The sequence below is a fragment of the Ambystoma mexicanum genome, chromosome 2p (assembly GCF_040938575.1).
Source record: "Ambystoma mexicanum isolate Mex_15411 chromosome 2p, UKY_AmexF1_1, whole genome shotgun sequence".
Lineage (NCBI taxonomy): Eukaryota > Metazoa > Chordata > Amphibia > Caudata > Ambystomatidae > Ambystoma > Ambystoma mexicanum.
Window position 1 is genome coordinate 99371495 of NC_090923.1, and position 21436 is coordinate 99392930.

At 47.7% G+C, this 21436-nt stretch overlaps 1 protein-coding gene across 3 annotated transcripts in view; it reads left to right on the forward strand.

The window, feature by feature from the left end:
- NCKIPSD (NCK interacting protein with SH3 domain) overlaps positions 1 to 21436 on the forward strand; it is a 651336-nt gene that overhangs the window by 243171 nt on the left and 386729 nt on the right. For all 3 annotated transcript variants that reach the window (XM_069643331.1, XM_069643334.1, XM_069643332.1), the window contains exon 5: positions 3476 to 4080. In XM_069643331.1, the coding sequence (XP_069499432.1) occupies positions 3476 to 4080 (605 nt within the window). The remainder of the gene's footprint in view (positions 1 to 3475; positions 4081 to 21436) is intronic.

The following is a 21436-nucleotide window of genomic DNA, read 5'->3' on the forward strand; positions in this document are numbered from 1 at the left end:
TATACAGGGTGACACTGCGCACCCTGTGATGTTGTGCTGCACCGTGGCCTTGGGATATACAAGCACCTGCATACTCAAGACCGCTGTACGGGGGTAGTGGTGACAGCCGGGTCTCTAATGGGCTCTTTGTAAGTGGGGGACTGATTTGCCCATTAAAAGCTTTCATACTTTAGGCAAATGTTGTTTCGCATGGCCGCCGTCACCAAGGCCTTTGCCTCCCTGCCCCACTTTCTGCTCATGGCCTTTCATGCTTGGAGGGCCTCCCCTATGGCGGATCAAAGTACTCCCACCCCAAAGTCCACATGGGGTGTATGGAGGGGGGTAGAGGTCTTTGTTCCAGGACTCTTATGCCTAACCTGCACACTCAACAACCTGAGGAACAGGATGAGGCTGTTCCAATGCCACCAGATCCTAGTCTTCCCAGGTATACCTCTACCCTCTCCTGTATGCCCACCAGCACAAACTGGTCCCTTCCCTCCCCCCCGGAGGTTCCTCTGTGAAGTGCGCCTCCCCTACTATGCACACTTGCCATATTGATTGGAGTCAATTGCCTTCTCTACACATGGCCCGCACCCAGACAGGAACTGCCCCCTAGAAACCTCCTCCAGGGTGCTTGCAGCAGCTGTGTCCTCCTCCCTCATGCCATTGCCATCCTGCTCCACCCGAGGCCCTGCGCCTCTGGATATCCTCCACTTAAGGCCTGGCCTCCTTTGCCACCCCAGTGCCTCAGCAGCCCCCACCACCCCCTCCTGACTCTAAAGACGGGCAATGCTTTGTGACCTGTGCACAGGAACCATTTGCAACAAACGGCACACATGCCCCCCCCTCTCCCCTGCTTCCTGTTAATCATGCGAGGAGAAACGCTATATATCAATGCAGGTCATCAGGGAGGCTGGGTGGACTTGCAGCTCACCGCAGGTGCAGGTGATAAAAATCTGCTGCAAGGGCTACTGGTAGATGTAGTCATCTGGTCAGCAGAGAAAACGCTCACTCCCAATCCCACAGTGGAGAAATATATATATAATTTTTTTTTTTTTTTGGCCAGGAATAAGACCGACCACTGGAAACTGGGGGAACCAAAAACACCTGGCGCTACCAGAACCGCACCCAAGGGACCAGTCAAGACGCAGAACTACACTAACAAGAATGACAAACCAACACAACAAAAAGGGGGGGGCGGGGCAAATGCTGCTATCAAACGCACAGTGGCTAACTGGAAAGGGGAACACCTTTTTTGGAGAGGGGGTGGTTTGTGGAAAGGATTTGGGGACAGGAAAAGTTATCTATTCCTTGGCTTTTTAAGGTTTTTTTTCTAGGAAAACGAAGAGAAGAAACCAATTTCCTTTGCTCTTATGTATAGGAGGCAACCTTCCAAAACACTGAACAAACTAAGCAGATACAGGGGCACACAACTGAACAACAAAAGCAGTCCTAGTAAAACCAAACTACACAAAAACAAACCACTAAATCCTAATGCTGTTCAGCACTCCAATCTCTCCAAAAGCACCAAAGGCCCTGCACTGTGAGCCTGCCCTCCGTATACACCTTCCATCGCAGCCTAGTAGAATGTGCAAGGGGGCATGAATTGATCTGGGCCTTTTTAGGCAGTGCACTTTCTTTAGGAGATTTGAGGGCTAGGATAGGCTGAAGGAACTCCACTAGTCAGCCCGAGATTAGATCTGAGGATCTTGGTGGAGCATGAATCTGCACGAGTGACCTTGGAAACCTGCCGTGAGTTCGACCTGGGATTTGACCGCACCAAAAACCCACTGTACACTTGTAGGATGACCTCCATTGCACCAAACAAATTCGAGCAGTTCGCTTTTTCAGATGTTCATTAAGATCTAATCACAGTTAACTAGTTTCAGTGGGAGCACAGCAGCAGATCCACCCAATCCAGCTTTTCCTTTCTTACCTGTATTCCTGGGTAACCTCCTGCATTTCCTCCATCCATGCCTTGTTGGCACATCATGCTGTGGATTGATATATGATAGGTTATTTATATCCTATGATAGGTTATTTATATCGTGCCACTACCCTGAGGCTTCTAAGAGGGACCCAGGGATCGAACCTGTGTTGCTTACAAGGCGAGCACGTTGCCCCTGAGCTATCCTCCCGAGAGGCTAGGTTAGGGCTATATAAAATGAGCAAACGCATCCTCTCCTCTGTATACTCCATGCTGCAGCACATGGGTCTCTCTCCTTCTGCAGCGGATCTGCCTCCCCTCCCATTAACCGTGAATGCGCGCGTCTTGGTGCAAGTCAACAGAGAGCATTTCACCAAAGGCTAATGCTATTGTTTTTGCAGTGCTTGTTTTGTAACGGGTGCATTACTCGGTGCTGACCTTGTGTGAGCAACACTGTATTGCTTGATCAGAATAGTAGTGCAATACTGCATTTTTTAATAGTACTGTAAGAGCAACACTTTACTTAGTAGACCTCATTGAGTATGCATTGCCTTTGTGACTTGGCAGGATCCTTGACCTGATTGGTAATGTGGTCGTTAACCAATGATGTTTTGTGTCTGTATACAAGGACCCGTTCTTGTTCCTCCTGTTGCCGTGGTTTGCTTAGTCAGCAATGGAGAACAGTGCTGGGAATAGCCTGGCCTGTTGGATTGCCACTGACCCTGTATTCGTACTATGTAAATCGCTACAGGCCAACTGTCTTATCATCCTAAGGTTTAAGCTCCAAAAGGCAGGCGGCAGAAGCTTCCCGGTTCTAGCAGCCAAAGCGTGGAATGCCTTCCCTCCTAGCCTCAGAACTGAACCATTCTTCCACAAATTCCGAAAGAGCGTCCAAACCTGGCTCATTATGAATGAAGACTAACCACTCCCACACAATTTCAGTATCTCCTCACAAACCTAGTCTTAAACTCTGCAAAGTATGTCGTCATATCCGCTGCAATTGCAAACCACACTCTGTACAAATGTCTTATGTAAATATTCGCACATGTAACTGTAAATACCTTCTATGTAACTGTAAATACCTTCTATGTAACTGTAAGAAATGTGCCCAGATGCCCCAGGGCTTGGCGCGCTATATAAATAAATACAATATGTGACTTAGATCCTCGACTCATAGGATTGTAAATTTCTTTCAGGTGTGAGGCATAATCACAAGCACTGAACTTCAGAAGCAATTCTTTAGATATGTATATTTTTTTGTCGACCTGTAAACCCAACTGGATTTTTTGCTTCAGTGGACCGACCAGCCATAGCCTTTGTCTAGAGCACAGGACTGCAAACTGCAGCTCTCCAAATGTTTTGGACTACTCCCACAATCCCCCACTGCTTACTATGCTGCCTACAGCTGATGGGAATTGTTGTCCAAAACATCTGGAGAACCCAAGGTTTCAGACCCCTGGCCTAAAGCATGCATAGTTACTTGTTATGGATGTTCATCAGCACCATGTGTTTGCCCTTTCTTTAATAGACTTGGCATACAACAATGTTTTGGTTCTATTTCTCTTTCAGATTGTGCTGAAATCATCACCTCCAGGCCGGTTTCTAAGGCCTCCTCTGTGAGCACCAGTTCCTTGGATACCATGCATACCGGTTCAGCAAACTCCTGCGTTACGACTGCATCGTCTACCCCTAGCAACACCCCACCGCCAGTGCCAAGCCGGAGTGCTCACACTACGATATCCCGCTCACTGGATCCCAGTCTTCCCAACACAGAGACTCTTACCCAGAGTGCTACAGTGAACGCCTCCCTCACCAAGAAGGCTGCTCCGAGGCCCCCTCTTGTGTCAGAGACTCAAAACCTGACTCTTGATAAAACAAACACCAAGCAGGCAGCTCCAATGCCTCCCCCAGGACTAGAAGCCTTTCACTCAATCAACCATGAGAGCAAAAAGAAGACTTCTGTGGACTCCTCGCCATTAAAATCCAAACTCGTAGCGGCGACGGTCCCAAAAACAATGGGCGCCGAACTGATGGAGCTGGTCCGGAAGAACACAAACCTGAGCTATGAGTTGTCTCGTGTTGCCATTGGTGTCGTGGTTGGCCACATTCAAAGCTCTATCCCGGCAACATCTGATATCATGGAGCAGATTCTGGTTTCCCTGGTGGAAAACAAGGTAAGGGAATCGACCAATACATTGAAGACACAAGCAGAAGCCCAGTCCTTCTATTTACTTGTGTGCGTGTATATTTCATTTGCCATAGGCCTCACCAAGAGAGACTGGGCCTCTGCCTCTTAGGTCATCATGCCAAAGCTCCCTCTTTGACCCAGTCATTACCGCAAGATTAACATACTCCTGATTTCTTTATGGATGTCGAACATAATAGTGATTAACATAAAACAGGTCACATGAGGAGTGTTTATTGAAGTGCTGGACTACTCTAATAGAGCAGCTTCTGGTCTACTTTTTGGTATCTTTTAATAAGACAATTTGATTAAAATGATCTTCTTTATGGACCCTGTACTAGGGATGCCATACTTCACCTACAAAGACTATATAGGTGCCCAAAGAAATGTTCATAATTTCTTTTTACATTCATTTTAGACAGATTGCTTCCCTCTCGCAATGCTTTTTGGAAGAGTAAATTGTTACGCTCTTTGTGGTGACAGGTTTCAGGGTGTGATCCCTTCTTCAGATCGAGGGTTCTCTTTTCACCAACCACCTTCATCTGAACGGACAAAATAAAATATTTTATTTGGTCATCCATGGTGATCTGGGGTAAATGATGAATTCTTCCAACTTGAAGTCAGGGGATTGTTGTGTAATCCTAGAGGAGAACCTCCACTTGTGATTAGTAAGAGTGTGAGCTAGCCACATTCTTTTTTATTTTTTTTTGGTTCCCTTTTCTTTTTTTGTATTCACATATTTATCCACATACCTACAATAAAACAAGGCAAACAAAAGGCCCGGTAAACCGAGTACAGATCAAAGCAAATCACACCAGTTCCAAAAACCTCCCCCAGTGTCCCTCATACAGATTCATTTTCTTCTTCTTACATAAAATAACCCTCTCCAGTAGCCACATTCTTGATAGAGGTTACATCCTCTCCCCTGGGCTTGTCATGCACCCGGGATGAGGCCATTACCGTGCATGGCACTTAATTTGAACGGTACTAATCATAAGTTAGTTGTATGCATTCTGACAAATCTATCTAGTTTTCTGCAAGGAGCTGGCCAATCCTGCAGCAGTCTCTACCTCTCCTGTCCCGGCTTCTCATTTCATCTCTAAAACTCAGGACATCCTGTCCTCTTTCTACCTCTCCTCTTCCTCCCTCGACTCCCCTCTCTTCCTCTGGCCATTCTGTGGTGGCCACATCTTCTCCCTCCTTCTCTGCCTTTCCCCTGTTCTCCCCAGACGAGGTTTCTAGACAAGTCTGATCTACGAAAGTCTTGTCAAAACAGGTACGCCCATGTTCCTCTAAAACCATCAAGGACCACATTGACACCTTGTTCCCCGCTCTGGCTGACTTCTGCAACCACTCCTTCGCCACTAGAGTCTCCACTCCCCCCCCCCCCCCCCAACGCACTCCCTTGTGCGCCCTCTTGTTAAGAAACCCTCTGCCAACCCTTCCTGCCCTGCTAACTATCGCCCAATCTGCATCACTCCTTTCCTGGGCAAACTCCTGGAAAAGCTGCCCATCTCCCAGCTTAATCTTCACACTAAATCTGTTGGTTGTTTCCATGACCATCAGTCTGGCTTCAGAGCTGCCAGAAGCACGGAAACTGCTCTCCTGAACATCCGTGAAGACCTGCTGTCCAACCTCGATTCCAACACCCCCTATCATCTTATTTAATCTCTCTTCTGCCTTTCACATGGTCAACCATGTCATCCTGCTCAACCGTCTCTGTGATAACCTTGGTATCACCGATCAGGCCCTGGCTTGGCTGAACTCTTTGGTCCTTCCTCTCCTTTATCTCTATCTCTTCCTGTGGTGTTCCCCAGGGGTCTAACCTCTCTCCCTGGCTTTTCAGCCTCTTTCAAAATCTGCCTGCTTCTACTCTCCGCCCTCTGCAACTCATCCAGAACAGGATTGCGAGACTTGTCCTCTGTCTTAAGCCCAGGGATTGTATCTCTCCAGGACTGAAATCTCTGCACTGGCTCCCAGTGGCTGCAAGGATTAAGTTCAAAACCCTCTGCGTTGTCCACAAGGCCTTCTGGAGCCTGGGGCCTTAAATACCTTCAACTCTCTTCCTAAATATCTTCCTTCTCAAGCGCTTCGCTCATCCAACTCCCTCAGGGTCAGTCGCTTCTCCAAGCAACGAGTTGGTGGTAGATCTTTCTTTGGCTGGGGCCTCCATCTGGAACACCCTCCCTGTCTCCTTGAAACTTGAGGAGATCTATCTCTGGTTCCGGAAGCACCTCAAAATCCCCCTCTTTGCTTCTGCTTTCTCTCCTCCTCTCCCCTGCTGAACTCCTGGCTGCTGCACTGGTCACCTGGCTACCCTCTGATCTCGGAACCAGGTCCCCTCCCTCACCAGTTGCACACCTGCACTGCCTCCCTGGCAACCCCCGCACTTGTGGACTGTTTTCTGTATCCCTACAGTCCCCTCCAAGCACTTGACACCTGATGTCTGCACTTGCCACCAGCTGGCCGCCCGTCGCGCCTTGAAACACTTGTGTATAGGCGCGTTATAAATGTCATATTATATCATATAAAGGTGATAGGACCTGGAACAAGTGGTTGTTTGGAAAGGTGTGGTGGTTCTGGGATCAGTTTCTCTTGGCATTCGAGGGGAGGTTGTTGAAAATGTGTGATTGGCCCAGGGTTGTTTACTACTTTTCAATCAATTTATAACTACGCATGATTGTGGAACTGTAATGTGATTTTACTTTGCTTCTGATTAGGCTCTCGGACCGGTTAAACGGCGAAACCCAAAACGTTGCTTGAGGTAGTCTTTGATCCTGTGCCATGCTGTAAAATGAAAAGATGTAAATGGTTAAAATGAAGTGATAATATATCAAATTGTATAAATTAAAAAAATGGGAAAAGGTGCAAATATTCCATGCAAATTCAAGTGCCAGCCCTATGGAGTATTACCGCCCTATGTAAACAATAAATACATTATCCTTCTTAAATGGGTTTTGATCTACAGCCATCCTACATCCGCCGAAATCCTCTCTGAGAAAGTTGCAGTCTCCATGCATAAATCAACAAACCTCTTGCTTAACAAATTGAGATATAGATGTGACGAGTTACTGGCTCTATCGGATACTGACATAGACGCACTCATGCTGAATCCATTGAAAACTAAGGAAAAATTGCAACGCATGGATTGGATCAGGACTATTGAAAACATGAGGAGCTGTAAATTATCATCATCTCCATTGTTCAATAAATTTAGATCTTTTGTGCCCCAATACCTAAAGAAATTTCCGGATCCGGCAACAAGGATGGACCGCCTAAGGTTAAGATTAAACCTGTTGCTAACTCTGGAAATTCTTCATGTTCTCTATGGGGACATCTATCGAACTGATATCTGTGACGTACTGATATCTGTGACAAATGTAATGCAAATGTAACTCATCATCTTCTGATTGAATGCTCTGGAACTTGGCCTCTTCGAGCATTAAGGTTTCAGCGCTTTGTCCATGACCCTGTTTTTTTATTCTCAAATATGTTTTGGAACAAATTAATTTTAGCTTTCTTCTTTTTCGTATTATTCTTGATCTGCTTGCTTACGTGTTGTCTGTGTAATTTCTATGAGACCTTTTACTAAGAATGGTGTGGAAAGTCATGTTATATTGGCTACTGCATTCCGTTATTCCTGTATTCCGTTGCCCGTGTCCTTCGCAAGATGGATGTACATCCTCTATACCCCACTTTGTGAACACTGGCATTTTTCTGTAGCGCTGTAATCGTCCTTCTGGCTACTGAGGTTGTGATGCAATTGCTTTCTTATCTTCACTGAACATATTCTTGTCTGTTTGGTTTCTAAGCACCAAAAACAGGGTTGCTGGGTCTTGGGGCACGAGAGAACCAAAAACATTTTTGATGGCACTACAAACTTAGCTCCAGTACTTTGTCAGGACTGGTTACCAGCAGCCGTTCCACATCACTGTAACCCCATAATTGTTTAACAGAACTTGGATTGACTGGGGCGTCTCTTGCTTACGTTGCTAGGAGTCCACTGTAAGTATCGGGCATAAGACCCGTTGTACCAGGCCTCTCCATGCTGCATGCAAATTTCATTTGTGAATATTCTTCAAAATCGTTGCTCTGTGTTTTGCTCAAACAGAAAGCCCAGCGTATAGCTTCCCATTGGGACATAAAGCCCTGGCTTCTGATATTATTCACCCCCTTAATGACCCTGTATAGAGATCTGTTTACTAGAGAACGTATATAATTATAGTCACTGTTCAAATGTGACCCACTCCCTATATGTCCCTTTCCTGACATATTGGGCTGAAGGAACAAGTTCCTATTTTGAATGTATGCTATCTATCTCTGGAGACCCTGAATTTTGCTTTGCCCAAACCTTGCCTGGAATTAACATATTTCCTATTGAACAACCACCATCATCCCTTCACTTGGGAGTGTTCTCCTTCCTCTCCCATGGTAACTGACGTTCGGATTGTAATGTAGTTGTTTGTGTCACTCGAACGTACAGACTTCGTAATTATGGACAATCCCATGCTTGTAGGTGCCAGTCGACCTAGACACATGCACATTTTGAGTCTCTAATTCCTTTGCAGGCAACTTGTGCTTTGTGAAAGGTGACCCGCAATGGCATGATCCATGCAAGCCCACTTCTTTTCGGTTTCTCTCTGGAACAATTAAATGATTCTCATTTGGGCTACGTTCAAATAAGTAAGGATGTCCTGCAACATCATCAGATCTCCCGCCCATCATATCTTTAGGACTGTTTGGCGCTTTCGGGGGTCTGCAAACTGCGGCTCTGCAGTTCTTTTGGACTACAGCTCCCAAGTGCCCTCACCATTGAGTTTGCTCGCAAGTGTGGATGGGAATTGTAGTACAAAATCTCCAATGAGCTGAAGTTTGCAGACCCTCTAGTCTAGGGTTTTCCATGTCCATACTCAGACTGGTATTCAATTCTGCATATTATGTACAAGAGGTTTGAGAGCCTGAAGGATGATCTCCTGGCCCGACTTTCCTTTACATGCATTTAAATTAATCAAGTCATGGGATACTAAAAAGGCTCCTTTTGTCCAGGTCATGATGAATGTGAAACTGAGGTTTAAGGTAATGTTTCTTGTAAAATGTTTCCAAATCGGTGCATATGTTGACCCCCCCCCCCCACCAATTACCAGATGCTTTCATTGCCTCATTTGTCCGGTGCCACAGTTTCGACCTCATCTGCCGTCTGCAAAACGAGTCTGGTTCAAAATGTCTGCTTTTGTAGGATTTGTTTTGAGTCCAGTGAACCTCTTTTTAACTTTCCAATTCTCTGAACATATGTGGCTAGGGCGAGCGGTATAGGATTGGCTACGGACATGGCTCCTCATCAAACATACTGACTTTGTGCTCCGTCCTTGCAAAGGGATCACCATACACGAGACGACATTGCTGCCTTATTGCCCCTCTCAAGAGTAAACATCTCTGATCTGGCACCATTTAATAGGACTCTCTCCGCAGGGTTTCTATACCGTTCGACACCGTTCTTAAGAAGCAGTCAATGAATCCCATCTCGCAAAAAACAAAACGGTCCTCTGCCTTGCCCCACCCCCAAGCGAAGGCTGCCTGTGCATCAAGAGATGCCAAGACATTAGGCAACTCTTTTATAGTGTGCATTTGTACTTATTTATTTTTAAAACGGGTGGGCTAACCACCAAATTACAATATTAAGTGATCTTGTATGATCCAAGCTTGGTCAACATCTCATCTAACGAGGAAACCCCTCTATGATATGATTGGTTATTTATAACTCATTTCATACCTAGAGGTTTCTAAGTGCGGACCAGGTTATCAAACCTGGGTTGCCCCGTGTCGTCTTGCTTCCAAGGTGAGAACGTTGCCCCTGAGCTGTCCACCTGAGACTCTAGTCTTGAGGACAAGATTTGTATAAAGTTCTTTGTGATAGTGTTGAGCAGAACCACTATTGCAGAAGTGCTTCCCTAGATAAGAAACTAACATGGTCTTGGATCCGGTGCTAGATTCTGTAATCTTCCCTGTGTTTTTAAAGGAATTGTAGTGTTTTGGTTAGTTGCGGCAATTTATTAAAAGGTTTAGACAGCCCATCTAGTCCTCTGGCATTATTCTTTTAGGAGGGGATATTGCAAGCTTTGCTTCCATAATGTCGGGGGGGGCGGGGGGTGCTCTCTGCTCTATTAATCTGGCGAAGACTGCATCCTTCAAATAAGAAACCGGTCTATTGACCTGCACTCATTTATGTAGACTAATTCTTTTAACTGGGGACCTTTTTTGTCTACGGTCGAACATCCGCATCTCACTCAATGTTATCATTGTGTCCTGAAGGCCCTCAATATGCATCTGTAAGTTGGCTGATTTTGGTAGATTTCTCAGAAAATAGTTGGCGCAACCGCAGTGGCACCATTCCTGCCTTATCTGTTTTATATCCAGCAGCTTGCGTTCGCCCCTCACCGCCCTAATTGGGCACAGCAGAACAGGTGCACCATCTGTTTTGTTCACAGCTTCAAGGTCCCCTTTCTTTTTACTTCTGTAATTAGTCTTGTGACGTCTTTTTCGTTTGTGATGTCGCTCAATGCGGGAAAGGTTTTGGCATGACCCTTTGCTCCCTTTATGTATCTAATTTTTGGCCTCACAAGTGGAATTCTTTTTTTAAATTTGTTTTTAGAGTTTTCATTTTTTTAGAGCTCCGCATTAGGACTTCGTCTTAGAGGATGCAATCTCTGAACTTGGAGAAGCCTCCAGAATGGGACCTGTGTGATATGTCGTAGTAATAGAATTGATTGAGGCCTTTCCACTTCTCTCTTCAAAGAGATGATTCTATATCTGTTGGCAATGTACAGGTAGCGTTCATTTGAAAAAGTAAATGTGCGGGAATGGCCCCGGGTCTCGACCCTATCCAGGTCCTACTGGGAGCCCCAGACGTTGATAGGCGTGAATTTAGGCTCCCAAGGCTAGTAGAAGCAATCTTGAGAGCTGGAAGAGTAGCCCTGGCCCGAAGTTGGAAAGACAAAACCACACCATCAACCACTCGGCCGATGGCGAAACTATGGGACATATTGACATATGTAAAACCTGCGGCGATGGTTAACCATTTGCTGGAATCCTTCCCCATGGAGTAGGGAGACTTTATGCTGAAAGGGGTTGTGGCGGCGCCAGCAGGTGAAGAGCACTCCGAGGTTGGACTAGGTGTCTGAGCTTAAACCTTTCACCTGGAGGACTTGAGGTCAATCCGGGAACTCGATGATTATAACCCACGCCTGAGCCATGGGTGCTGACTGCACCAACCTGCGTATTGGATCTCCTCCTTGTTTGGCTGCTGCATCTCCTGGAGTGGTCCTCTTGTTGCTTCTTGTCCCATGTTAAGTGGGAGGGGGACACCAGGGCGGGCGGGGGGGGGGGGATGGGGCAAGGTGGGGGGTTTTGTACTGTTGACTTGAGATGCTTATGTTTCGCTTTGACCATGCCAATAAACATCAAAGTAAAGAAAATTAGTAAATGTGAAGTCTGAACGACCTTTAAATGTCTACAGCTCTCAATCGGGGCAAGTTGGGTGAATGAAGTGTTTACATTTTTAGATCTCACGCCTGCTTGCTTTGATCTGACCTCAGACCGATCGATGGTGAGGTTCCAAACCAAGTTAAAATCCATTAAATGTTTTCTTACATTGGGGGCGATATAGCAAGGTTATTTTATGGTTTACATAGTTTCTCGATCATGTTCCTTGTTAGGGAGAATTCTCTTATGGCTAATTTCCCAAACCTAGTGAGTCCCCCAGCAGCTTTGCTGGATTTTTGGGTTTTGTTTTTTTCTCCTGCTAAGAGTGAGACTCTTTTACTCCCACTCTTAGGCATGATTTGAGGGATGTCTCTGACTGTGGGGTCTTTTACTCCATAGGGTATCATCTGTCTTCTGTATGTGTGGTACACAGCACCCTCAGTGCAGTACCACAGGGGTGTCACAGTGACCCCCAAACATAGACTCCATACCCCGGGACTGACTACTGTCTCCCAGGGCATGTAAAGTCACCAATGGCTTTACTAGTCCAAAATTGTGAACAGAACCAGTACAAACCATCATATTGTGGAAGTACTGGTAAGGGGTAATTCGATTGCCCCTGGGTCTGTTTTCGAGGGGGCACTGTCCCGTCCCCCCTCGTCGAGTTTCTGGCTGGTGGCAGTGGCTACCACGCGATATATTCCACCGGAATATTCTCTATAGGATTTTCCCATTGATTTTAAATGCACCACTTTTTGGTGCAATGTTAAAGATACCGCCGGTTTATTTATTTAATATTAAATCACCGGTTGGGTCTTTTTGCCAGAACTCCATTCTAAAATGGCGTTTGTGTCCATCTCTGTAACTCTGACCAAGGTCGAGCCCTTTGTTCCACTTTTTGGCGGGCTTCTTCACAGAAGCCCTTCAAATGGTGGCACTCTGTCAGGGTTCCACAGGAAGGGTGGAGGGGGGAATTGGCACCCTGGACTGCGTTGCCTTAGAAACCCAAGTCACACTCTGCTCTGATTGGCCCAGTGATAAGCCGGCCGGCTCACCACTTAGCATGTGTGATTGACAGCTAGGCTGATAAATGGGGGTTTTTCTGCATAAAAGCAGGGCCTTTGGGACTGGAACTTCAGAAGTACCCACAGGACATAAGAATCCGAAGAGGGAAGCTGCTGAGCCATCTGCAACGACGACACCACCGGTGAAGCCCTGTTGCAGCCACCTCACCACTTTCCCAACGACAAGAGAAGATCTTCTGCTGGACGAGTCTTCTTCCCCTGAGCTGGTGGGATCAACCAGTTCGCCCTTTTTCGCCTTCCAAAGACGTCTCTTGGTCGAATCACCCATGCAAAGCACCCCGGCGGCCGTCTAGCCAAGCTTCCCACTTTTGACCGCGAATAAAAGGACCGCACCTTTTAATCGGTAACTCCGCGGCTGGTTTCATCCCTGTGCAGTGCAACGACTCCATGTTTCCTCCTCGACGAGATCTTCTCTTCCCCTGGTCGGAACCACAAACCTCAATCACTGCCAGGAACAACTGCCCCCGCTGGAGCTTCCTTTCTCTTTAAGGTACTGTGTCCTACATGGCCTCCCTTTCTACAGATTGCTAAAGGTGACCCTTAAATCCTTGGCTTCTAAACTGGGTTGGCTCCAGGCCTTCTAACTATATCTTTTGACTCACCCCAACCTCTTTTGAACACTGCAAAGACTTTCAGTGCACTTTAAACCGTGTGATCCTGGGCAATTTTCGCTTTGCTCCATTTAAAGTGGGCCTAGCCTATGAACTTTGGCTCTACAGTATAACCTGCCTTTCTCCCCTTGCTCTGAACTCTTAAAAGTGTTGGGAACTGTTTTATTTCTATGCTCTGCCTTTTTCTCTCCCTTTAACTACATTATCAGAGTGCCATCTTGGTTAAGCGCTCACATCTGTTCTAACAAATGGTAGTGTTTTAACCCTGACTTGTCTGATAACTATTAAGGGAGGTGTGTATACTTTACCTGACTGTGTTTTAACTTGCTTTTGATTGAGAGTGCTAGTATATCCCTTAAAGTGTGTTTTAAATAATTATATACTTTTTTATACAAAGCTCTGGTCAGTGTTTGTTTGCTCTACTGTGTTTTTGCCCTATTGTGTATACTCTACATACTGCCCTACTCTTGTTGAGAGAAGTCTGACTGCTCAGCGACAGCTACCAAGTAAGTCTGGGTGGTGCAGACTGCTTCCAGTTGGGTTTACTTCTGCTCCTGTAGTCTTAATCTTTTTGCAGTCTTCCCCAAGGGAACTGCACAGGATTCTGCCTAACACTCTTGCATCTTGGCAAATCTTCTGTGGCTAATCTGCGTAAAATAGTCTAAATAACCCAAAAATGTATTTGTACTTATTGACTGGGTGTGCGCCGAACTCTGTCTTGATATTCTGATAGAGGCTTGCGTTTCACCCTTCCAAGCCTGAGCTTGCCATTGCCTGCCTTGCCCCTGACCCATTGCCCACTCCTTCCACCTACTTGAACTCCCGCAACAATTCACGTTAGGCTTCCACAATTGGGGCACCATATGCCATCCTTCCTCAGACCACAGCCACCTGTCAGGACAGCGTCTCACTGTCCCCGGATACCTGTGGTTCTCTGATCCTCCCTCAGCCATCTGTCAAGGACTTCTCACTGCCCCCAGATACCTGTGGTTCTCTGATCCTCCCTCAGCACACAGGCATCTGTCAGGACAGCCTCTCACTGTCCCCGGATACCTGTGGTTCTCTGATCCTCCCTCAGCCACCTGTCAAGGACTTCCTCACTGCCCCCAGATACCTGTGGTTCTCTGATCCTCCCTCGGCACAGCCATCTGTCAAGGACAGCCTCTCACTGTCCCCGCATACCTGTGGTTCTCTTATCCTCCCTCAGCACACAGCCACCTGTCAGGACAGCCTCTCACTGTCCCCGGATACCTGTGGTTCTCTGATCCTCCCTCAGCCACCTGTCAAGGACTTCCTCACTGCCCCCAGATACCTGTGGTTCTCTGATCCTCCCTCAGCAAACAGGCACCTGTCAGGACAGCCTCTCACTGTCCCCGGATACCTGTGGTTCTCTGATCCTCCCTCAGCCACCTGTCAAGGACTTCCTCACTGCCCCCAGATACCTGTGGTTCTCTGATCCTCCCTCAGCACATAGGCATCTGTCAGGACAGCCTCTCACTGTCCCCGGATACCTGTGGTTCTCTGATCCTCCCTCAGCCACCTGTCAAGGACTTCCTCACTGCCCCCAGATACCTGTGGTTCTCTGATCCTCCCTCAGCACACAGGCACCTGTCAGGACAGCCTCTCACTGTCCCCGGATACCTGTGGTTCTCTGCAGGTGCTATCGATGCTTAGCTACCTGGGTGTCCAGGGGTGGTGTTGGTAAGGACAGACAGCGCACCCCAAAAAGACCCAGTGACTATAATACTTGGGCACAAAAGGAATCTTCTCACAGTTCCACGTGAAGACCGCCTCCCACCATTAATGTGAATCAGGGATAGTGTGAACACTGAGATAAACAGCTCGCTTTAAAAGCATTGTGCTGGCCTATCAAGAGTTCCAGCAAATGCAGTGGACCCTTGGGTATTGGCAGGCAGTGGGCAGGTTGAGATCATCCGTAGCCAGAGCCAGGCAAGGAGACTGAGAATTAAGACCAGAGGTAGTTGGCAGGAAGCAGGGCCGTGGAGATCAGATGCAAGGATGGCAGAAGGCAAGGCAGTCCTATAGGAAGGGGAAGGGCCAGAGGAAGCGGATTACATGCAAACAAGGGAGCTTCTGGCTCACCAGCATATAAGAGTGGAGACGCAGTGCTCCCTTGGGGAAATGGCATGAAGTATGTTTCAGCACGAAATCGGGATCGCTGTCACATGGCATAGGTGCCATCTAAACCATGTAGCGTTGGGTCGCACACTAGCACTGGGGGGTGGGTTGCTACATGGTGCTAACAGCAGTAATGCTGGGTAAGTGCCATGGCTGGTGGCAATGGACCAGTGCCCTTATTAAATGCCTGAGTGCTATTAACTTGGGTTGCTGAGAGTTACTGCTAAAAACCTGGTTAAAGTGATCAGCATTCGTCAGGATGTTTGTCTCCTGGTGGTGACTGTTGTAGGACGCTTACTTTGCACCCAACCTGAAGAATTATGTTAACACACTTCTGCTCATTCCCAATGTCTCTTGCGATCGACATTACGTTTACCAAACTGTATCATGCATAATTTCCTTCACCCACAATGTCTGTTCGGATGTACCATCTCGGGGACTCCATTTCCTCCCCCTCCTCACTCCCCTCATTTCTTTCTCCCCCTCAACTCTCCCCCTTTCTCTCCCTCCCCCTTTCTCTCCCTCCCCCTTTCTCTCCCTCCTTCCCCTTCTCCTCCTTGGTCTCCCCCTCCTCCTTTGTCTCCCTCGCCCCACCACCTCCTCCCCCCTCTTCCTTGGTTTCCCTCTCCCTATCCTCCCCCTCTTTGGTCATCCTCTCCCCATCCTTCTCCTCCTCCTCTTCTTTGGTCTCCCTCTCCCTCTCCTCCTCCTTCTCCTCCTTGCTCTCCCCTCTTCCCCCCCTTCTCCTCCTTGGTCTCCCCCTCCTCCTGTGTCTCCCTCGCCCCATCCTCCTCCCTCTCCCCATCCTCCTCCTCCTTGCTCTCCCCTCCTCCCCCTTCTCCTCCTTGGTTTTCCCCTCTTCTATCTCGCCAGCCCTCTTCTATATCGCTCACTCTACTTCTCCCCATCCCTCTGTCCCTTTATCTCCCCATCTCACAAATTTTAATGTGACAAAAATGAAGACTGTGGCTTCACTCTTACGAGATATGTTTTGTTCTTTGGTTCTCCTCCCATGTTCCACAAAATGGAGCCTCCGTGGTTTCTCGGTGCTTTCTCTGTGACATTCATATACTATAGCAATAGGGCTCCACTCCCAAATGATATTGTTTTGCCCGCCAAACACCCTGGAGCCAAATTGTAGTTAGTGGCCCTGCCTCCCAGTTCGCTTCTTCCCTGTGGATTTCACCCATTCATCCGAGCTCTGCCGACTCCCTGCGTGTTACTGGCCTTCACCCGGCCCCACTCGAGCATTGCACAGATCTGTTCACTGTGGGAATGGCTTCACTGAGCCGTTCCTCGCCTCCTTTCCTCTGCGCAGCGTTGCCTTTGGAAGGCCAGGTTAAGTTGCGTGACTCCACCTTGTTCAGAATAGGGCCTGTACTCCCTCTCCAGGTGCCGGCCTCTACTTTTTTTATACAGTGCGTTGGCCTTGCTCCCTTAACTATGGACCAGGAACTTCAAATACTCTTGGATAGTCTGCTTTCAAAAACAAATGCACACAGCGCGTTGGCCACCAATGTATTGCCAAATGTATTTGCAGTTACTCCCACTCAGTCCAGTGGAATTACCACAGGATCACCAGTGGATGCATGGTAGTATTAGCCAATTTACTGCGAGCAATAAATCCACACTGTAAATCTGACAATTTGGCACTAAGATGGAAGGTTTGTCTCCAGCTTTAGGTGTTCCCATACATCTCTCCACATTCCCATTGGCGTGAGGCAAGCAGGGCATGAGCTTCTTCTGGGTGATCCCCAAGTTCTTAGAAACTCACAAAAGACTTTGCCCTGGAAGGATGGCCCATTGTCGCACTTCACTGACCTGTATTGGCAAAGATGCCTTCAAGAGTGGGAATACCCACTTCCATGACCGTAGACGGTATGACGCGTTGCAAGTTGAGCACTGTGCCAAAGTCTAAGCTTGGAGCCTGCATTGGGCTTGTGCTCCTTTTGAGGGGATGTGGATGGGGTGATGCCCGTGTGCAGGTAGCAAGAAACGTAGCAACTACTGTTAGAGGTGTGGGAGACGCACCTTTTTCCTCTGCCTGGCCTTGGTATTGCACGCTCATTGATGACCAGCGTGAGCCAGCTACGCTACCTGTGGTGTGAGGTGAGATGGGATTACCATCTGATAATCTGAATATACTTTTTTCAATTTTTTATTTATTTTATTGGTTTGTTTAAACGTTTTAAAAACAGAATTGAGGAACAAACATCTCATTGTCATTTCATTGCCGGTAAGATAGCTCAGCGAGTTGAGCGCTCGCTGCTGCAATCTGAGCGTGATCTGCAGGTCGCAGGTTTGATTCACGGCAAGGCCAACTCAGCCTTTCATCCTTCTGAGGTCTATGAAGGAGTACCAACTTCGGTTGGGTGATATTGTATGTAAATATGTGCTCTGTAAAGCACTTTGGATTAAGGCGCTATATAAATAACACACCATGTCACCAATCCTCAGCTTGTGTGTCTAGTTTCGATTTTCCTTGTTAGCAGTTCTTGACTCACTCCATCATTTGGGGCTGCAGTCTTCACTAATCAACACCACTTTTTGCCAGAAGCTCTTAGGTTTTTCAGGTACATGGTTAGTGCGAAGAGCAGCTTTCTGTTAGTTCCATCAAACATTGATTGCCACCAGTCGTCAGCACTCGCCGTTCTCTGTTTAATGATTACAGAACCTAGGATCCAAGTTCAGTCAGGCGGTGTTGAAAGAAATAAAAAGTGGGTCTTTATTCGGACTTAAAAAAAATGGTAAAAGTAAAATAGCTTCACGCAGAATTATTTTCTGCAATGTCCTTCTTTGTGCTTATGCTGGGTTTCTTCTCTGTTCTTTGCAGGGAATGGGGTAAGGACTTCTGGCAAGACTTCTCCTCCTAGTTCTCATACGCCCACCAGCCTTCAGTAGCTCCGGATGTTCTGTCTGGTTCGATCTGCAACAAAACCAAGAATGAACACACTCTTAACTTCCAGTGTTGTCTTTATATAGCCAGAACTTAACAGGCCAATTAGTGTTCACTTCCTCCTCTAGTCTATATAAACTCCTCCAAGCCCCGCCCCTTTTTCCCTTGATGCATTGCAACTCGTCTTCCCTCTCGACCTCCATCCGCTCCCTGTCCCAGTCTCCTCTGCCCAGGTAAGTGCTTAATTTCTCCCTGGAAGGGACTGTGTGTGTCTCTGTGAGTCCCTTGCTTTTGGGCTGTATTGTTATTGTGTCACAAAGTTGTTCTTTTATATTCTGCGTCTCCGCGGCACTTATGTGGGCTGTTGAACAACCACGTCTTCCCACGCCGCGGCAGCCCAGTCTCCCACGGCTCGCGGGCCTTTGACTGCTGCCGGAGTCGAACGTTGACTGCGCTGCTACTTCGCATGAACATGGCATGATGGCTCGAGTGTGACCGCCCGGAGGTTCCATGTCTTCCTGACGACTGCCAGAGTCGAACGTCGGCATCTCTGCCGTCTCGCATAAACGCGATGTTCCATCTCCTGTGTCCCCGTCTTGGAGCTCCACATTATATTTTCCAGTCCATTTTTCTCCAGGACTAACTGTCTCCTGGCCCCACCATTCCCCAACCATATGGGTCTCTGGGTCTCGGGCCCCTCTGTGGTATAACTGACCCTCTTGACTGTTACATCGGGCTTCTTAGATTTGGGCAGAACCGCGTTAGATCTTTCAAAGTTTCATTCTTCAGAGTGCAGAATTGACATGTTAGATTTATTTTGGTATATTTGGGTCTGAATATTATGCTGTCGAGGCAAGCCAGCAACTCTGCTCTTGCTGTCCATAGCCCGAAGAATATCTGGGACTCTGCTGTACAGTGGCTGGGTTCTCCTAAGAAATTCCACCACTGCGGTTTGTCGTTGTGCCAGGACCACCTACATGTGTTTGTCATGGCATGGACTGGGCGATATCCTGTAAGGGCATAGTTTTGGGAACCATGGCTCTTAACATTTTTACATGTTCTTCTGCTCCTTCATCTATGGCCGAGTCTAAGTGGTGTAGATAGACCTGGAGACTGTGGCATAAAGTCTGCTATGTTATCGGTGCCAGGCTGCAAGTGAAGCAACACTCTGTAGTCTTGGCGCTGTTCACCTCTCGCGCAAGATGGAAGACTGTGGAGCAGAGCTGTGCTTGATCAGCAGAAGAGGCTTGTGGTTAGTAATTACTGTGATCTGGTGCCGATACATGCACAGATGGAAGTGTGAACAGCCCCATAGCACCCCCAGTGCTTCACATTCTATTTGAGTAGCGTTGTGTAATAGGCGTGGGAGCCTTGCTGGCATATGCCACTGGTCACCTGGTACTCGCCTGGTCGCGTTGCATGTGTACAGCTCCTGAGCTTACTGGGCTAGTGTCTACGATGATCTCCGACTGCCTGTTTGGGTGGAGGAGAGCCATAGTCTTGCCTAGTACTGCCCCATGCCTAGTCCTTTCATTGCAGGGCTGCAGTGGCTCTGTCAGTGTGGCTAAATTCTGAATGAAACTACCACAGTAGTTCTGGGTGCTGAGGAAGCGTCGCACCTCAGAAGCTGATGAGGGTGGTGCATCTGTTTTGATAGCCTGTACCTTCTGGGGGTTGGCTGAAATTCCTTGACCATGGACTACGAAAGTGATCGAGTCCCACTTTCGCTGCATGAGATGGAACTTATCTCGATTCAGTGTCATTCTGTGCTGTTGGAAGACTTGCACTGTTTCAGCAGGTGCTCCCATTTTGTTGTTCATTTGAGAATGTCTTTGACATGTATGATGCCGGGAAGTCCCATGTGCTGGAATTTTTATGCAGCTGACGAGACCCCGAAGCTGAGCCTGTTTCATCTCTAGGGGCCCATGTGCGACGCAAACGTGGTCATTTGGTGGGACTGTTCATGAAGCGGCACCGGATGATACCCCGACTTTAGGCCAGTTGTTGAGAATATGCTGGAGCCCTGCAGGTTCTCTAGGATGTTTTCTAGCATTGGTGTAGATGCCTCTTGTCGTCTTGCTCGATTGGGCAGCCTCATATCTAGGCAGATTTGTACTTCGGGCTTTTGGGCCACGACGATTGGGGATAACGACGGTGTAGGGCCGTTCACCATCTCATTTGTTTGCTTTTTCTAGTTTCCAGATATATGCTTTCACTTGGATGCATGTGAAGTGGGATTCTGTGGTGATGCAGGGCCACAGGCTGCACCGTGGGATCTATGTGTAGGCGCACCTCCTGTCCCTTTGAGCGGAGCTCGGTCGGTATGAAGCGGGTGCCCCAATGTCCTCCAGGTAGATGCTTAGAAGAAAGTGGATAATCCCAAGCTCCACTGCCGAGTCACAGTTGAAGAGTGTCTTTGGCTTCTGGAATGATGTAAACCTAGCTGGCACAGAATATTTCCTTCATGGGTGATTTGTATGGAAGATGGCATCTATTGGTAGTGGAGAAGTGAGCCTGTAGGTGAAAATACGCGTCTTGGGTGTAGCCAGACTCAGTGCTGGGTTAAGCAGCGTGAATTGGGCCATCTGCAGAGCCTTCACTGATGGCACTGTGTCTAGGAGTAAGGGTGCAGACAACAGCATCACGGAGCAGCAGGGCTTTCGACGCTTGCCATGGCGGAGACCAAAAAACCTTCCACCAGCATCAAGCTTGGTCTTCTCTGGTGACTGTTGCTACCCAGACTGGCCCGGTCTGTTCACTGGTATGGTTGACCAGATGACCCTGCAGACTTTGACAAATGTTTTAATTTGATGCATCATTCGCAAGTTTTGTCTGCTGAGGGGCAGCTCTGTTTTTGAGGGAGTAGTCGAACTCACGAGTCACACCTGGTTGCCCTCTCGCTGTCGTGTAGCTGGACGAGTTTGTATAGTATGTGTTCCGCCCACCAGCAAGTCCGCTATTGCTTCTTCCATGTGGGAAGCACGTGCCTTCGCTAGGTCGCCAGATGTGCCGATTTACGTTGTCTGTTCTCGCGAGAAGTTTAGTTCTTTCAAACTCTTGTCTGCGCAGCTGCGAAGAGAAGCTGTTCTGGATCATTCTGGGCCCTATCTTGTTTTAATCTACCAGCACACGTGA